The sequence below is a fragment of the Gavialis gangeticus genome, unplaced genomic scaffold (assembly GCF_001723915.1).
Source record: "Gavialis gangeticus isolate Ggan-Ray unplaced genomic scaffold, GavGan_comp1, whole genome shotgun sequence".
NCBI lineage: Eukaryota > Metazoa > Chordata > Crocodylia > Gavialidae > Gavialis > Gavialis gangeticus.
The window spans coordinates 62,804,025-62,807,457 of NW_017728994.1; the positions used below are offsets into that span (position 1 = coordinate 62,804,025).

Consider the following 3,433-nt stretch of genomic DNA (forward strand, 5'->3'; position numbering starts at 1 on the left):
TGTTAGTCTCCAATCCATGGACTGAGTTTTCAAAAATAAAGGGTGAAGAAACAGAAGGAAGGAATTTGTTTTAACCCTCAAACACAAAGCATGCTTAGTTTTGAAAATGTGTTTGAAATCTCCACACTTGCATCCATTAAAGCAATGCCATTAAAATCCATTAAAGCAGTAGATGCTACTGGCACACAAATATTTAAGTCACCTTGGCTGAAGAATTACTTAGCTGGTAGTAGATTGGCAAAAAACAGGCAGATGGTTTTTCTAATAAAATTAGGCTTACTTACACTGTGGAGATGAGATGCAATATAAGGTACTCAGCAGCCAAACTATCTCCTAAGAGGGCATGAGTAAGGAATCCAAGCAGCTCCGCTCGAACTGGGGACAGTTCAGACATGAAACTAGAAACAACTGATAAAAGAGCAAAGGACAATGAATATCAGAAGCACCCTGCATCTCCAAATGAGGCTTACCTTGCACTGTGTTAATCACAGACAGGGGAATGGTAAGTTCAGTGCCGAAGCACTTGAATTAACTTTTTTTTAGATTCAGGATTCTGTTCCTTAGCCCTCTGTTTTCTGAAGCAGAAAAATTCCCTTTATTTACGCTATTGGTGAGCATAATTGTAGCCTTGTGCACCAACCTGCCCTCTCTTCCTTAAATTAGGCAAAATCAGCTGTTATTTCCACTTAGTCGGTCTTAAATACAAAACCTTTTTCTCGCACACATAAAGCATATTTAAAGCACATTTGTTTAACTGACGACACTTTAAAATGCTGTTTTTGTTCATTTAACTGGATTCCAATTTCCATCCAAATTCACCTTGATCCGAGTCAGGAGTATAATGTGACCACGTGGTAGGAAATTCATCCTGCATTTTCTAGCAACTTAAAAGTAAAGCTCCTAATTAAATGAACTGATTATCAGTAATGCTGAGGAAGGGGTTGCTGCCACTGGCTGTCAGTCAGGCTGCTGTTTCTTCAGAGTTTTTTGGCATGGGTTTTGTTGTACAAAAATTACAGAGACAAAAATGATCTCCCTTTCCCTTGTTGGCTGTAAAGTGGGATTTCTGCTTCATTGATTACATATTTCTGTGGAACTCCTGCCTTCCTTTTCTAACTCATGCTAGTATAAAAAGTGCTGTTACTTTGGTTTTGAAGTACATCAGATCCCTCAAAAGAAGGGACCCAACTCCTGTCTCAGAAATGAAAGTCCGTTGCAAAAGGGACGTAATTCTAGAATACAGCACCTTGAGGATGCAACTCTTGTTAAATGAGGGTTACCTCCAGCGCGTTTTCTCTCTGCTGATAGTGATTTTTGCCCATCCACTGGCTGCCCCAGCATCCTGAAAGTGTAAATTTGAGCTTGAGCACATCAGCACTCCTTTCTCACTTGAGCGGGACAGAGAAGTCATGTGCAGGCATCACACGACCATCACTGGTTTCATTCTAGCACTGTAGGTCAGTGGTCTCCAAAGTGGGGTGCACAAAACGATCCATTGGGGTGCGGGAAGAAAATATTAGAACTTCTATTTATATTAATTTTTTCTCATCCTTTTTTAATTTCTATTTTTGTGTATGTCTTATAATGTACATAATATATTAGTACAGTAGTACATGTATATAATTTACAAATAAATATACATATATCGGGGGTGCGTGCTCAAAAAGTTTTTACTGATAGGATCGCACGATCAAAAAAGTTTGGAGGCCGCTGCTGTAGGTAATGAAATATCAGCATTACCTGAAGAGCTTATAACAATATTGGCTAGCCCACAATACGAACTGAATGAGTGGTTCTCTCTCTCATTTAAATACTTAGTTTAGGAATCCCTCTGCAAGGACCAAAGGAGACAGATGCTTCTGATTCAGTTTGTTTGTTCTGCACTAAAACAAACCTGTGCTGTCTGAACTGCCATATTATAAAAAAATTGTAAAAATGTCATGTCAAAGCCTGTCTGGTTAAATTTGGGATCTGAATAATACAGAAATGCAGTCATGGTCCCAGCAGCACTCCTCCTGTGAGATTTGCCTCTATCAACCAATTTTAAACTCCTGTTATGGGCATTTATCAATTTTTTTGCAAATCTGGTGCACTAGAGCCACTAAATTCCCTTCTTCATTAAGCATCTTTAAGCCTCATGTCAAATCTAACTGAAAGTCATGTGATTAGTCAATGAATCCAATCCATAAAACTGTTGTTTCCTAGAATGCATTTCAGTGTAAAGTACAAAAGTTAATTACTGAAGAGTTCTGATAACTTTAAGATAACCAGGCTGAAGTTTTGGGCATCATTATGTGCAATAGCTGGCATATAGCATTAATAATTACTTTGTTCAAAATCCACTATATAGATGATACATGGCTCACTCTCTGCTTTAAATGGTTTAAAGATGTCAAGGGATGCAACTAAAAAGTTCTGACATTGTTTTCATAATGGACTCTTGACTGTTGTTCTGGTTCAAACATTTTGCATCTAATTTCTATGAGAACTTTTAATGCTTTACAAAAACGAACCCTTATCTCACTGTAATACATTTTTATTACACATTTTTTTCAGAACAGCAAACAGAAGGACTCTTAAAACAGAGGCTTCACATAATTAATTTGGTGGGGGCAAATCCCCTGTTTTGCTAAAGATTAACAGAAACAACATAGTAAATTTCAAACTTGCATACAGTGCAAGTTTCTCCAGCTTTGGTTATGTTTTTTTCCCCCCATACTATATAATGGTATTGATTAATCTAAAGCACGTGGAAGGAATTAAAAAAAGAGACTTCACAATTTCCCTTCCTATTAGAAACCAAAGGGAAAATCCATCTGAGACCCTTTACTACATGCCAAGAGAGGTGATAAGATCAGGAGGACTTCTATGTTCTTTTTGTCATCTGCCATAAACATCCAATTAAAAACAGAATGATTCTGAATTATTGGACTGTAATCCTGTGTTAGAGCCAAAGCAGGTTTTCACTGTCATTTTCAAACAGTGTACTTCTAAATACCTTTAAAGGAAAAAAAAAAAGTAGCATGTTAACTCTCTACTCTGCTGAAGTTAGAGAAAGTTACTTCTATTTAATGGGTGGAAGGCTTTGACAAGGTCCCTCTCACTTTAGTTTTAAAACAATTTGGCTTGGACCCTTCAATTGCTTCTGGCCATATTCACCAGAGGAAATACCCTGTTGGACCTGGTCCTGGTCACAGGCGACGACCTGGTGAGGGGCCTCCAGGTTCTTGACCACCTGGGTGATAGCGACCATTGCTTACTGGAATTCACCATCCAGCGCAGGGTGTCAAGGGCCTGCAGCTAGGTGGTAGCCCTAGACTTCAAGAGGGCCAACTTCAACGAGTTGAGATTAGTGGGAGAGGTGCTGGGGTTCTCGAGGGCAGGGGAACTCAGTGCCCAAGATGAGTGGTTGTTCCTTAAGGAGACGATACTC

General features: G+C 38.9%; 1 protein-coding gene across 2 annotated transcripts in view; it reads right to left on the bottom strand.

Annotated features, from left to right (window-relative positions):
- Window positions 1–3,433, bottom strand: part of MCMBP (minichromosome maintenance complex binding protein) — a 37,729-nt gene that overhangs the window by 13,919 nt on the left and 20,377 nt on the right. For both annotated transcript variants that reach the window (XM_019502920.1, XM_019502921.1), the window contains one exon: window positions 285–408. In XM_019502920.1, coding sequence (XP_019358465.1) covers window positions 285–408 — 124 coding nt within the window. The remainder of the gene's footprint in view (window positions 1–284; window positions 409–3,433) is intronic.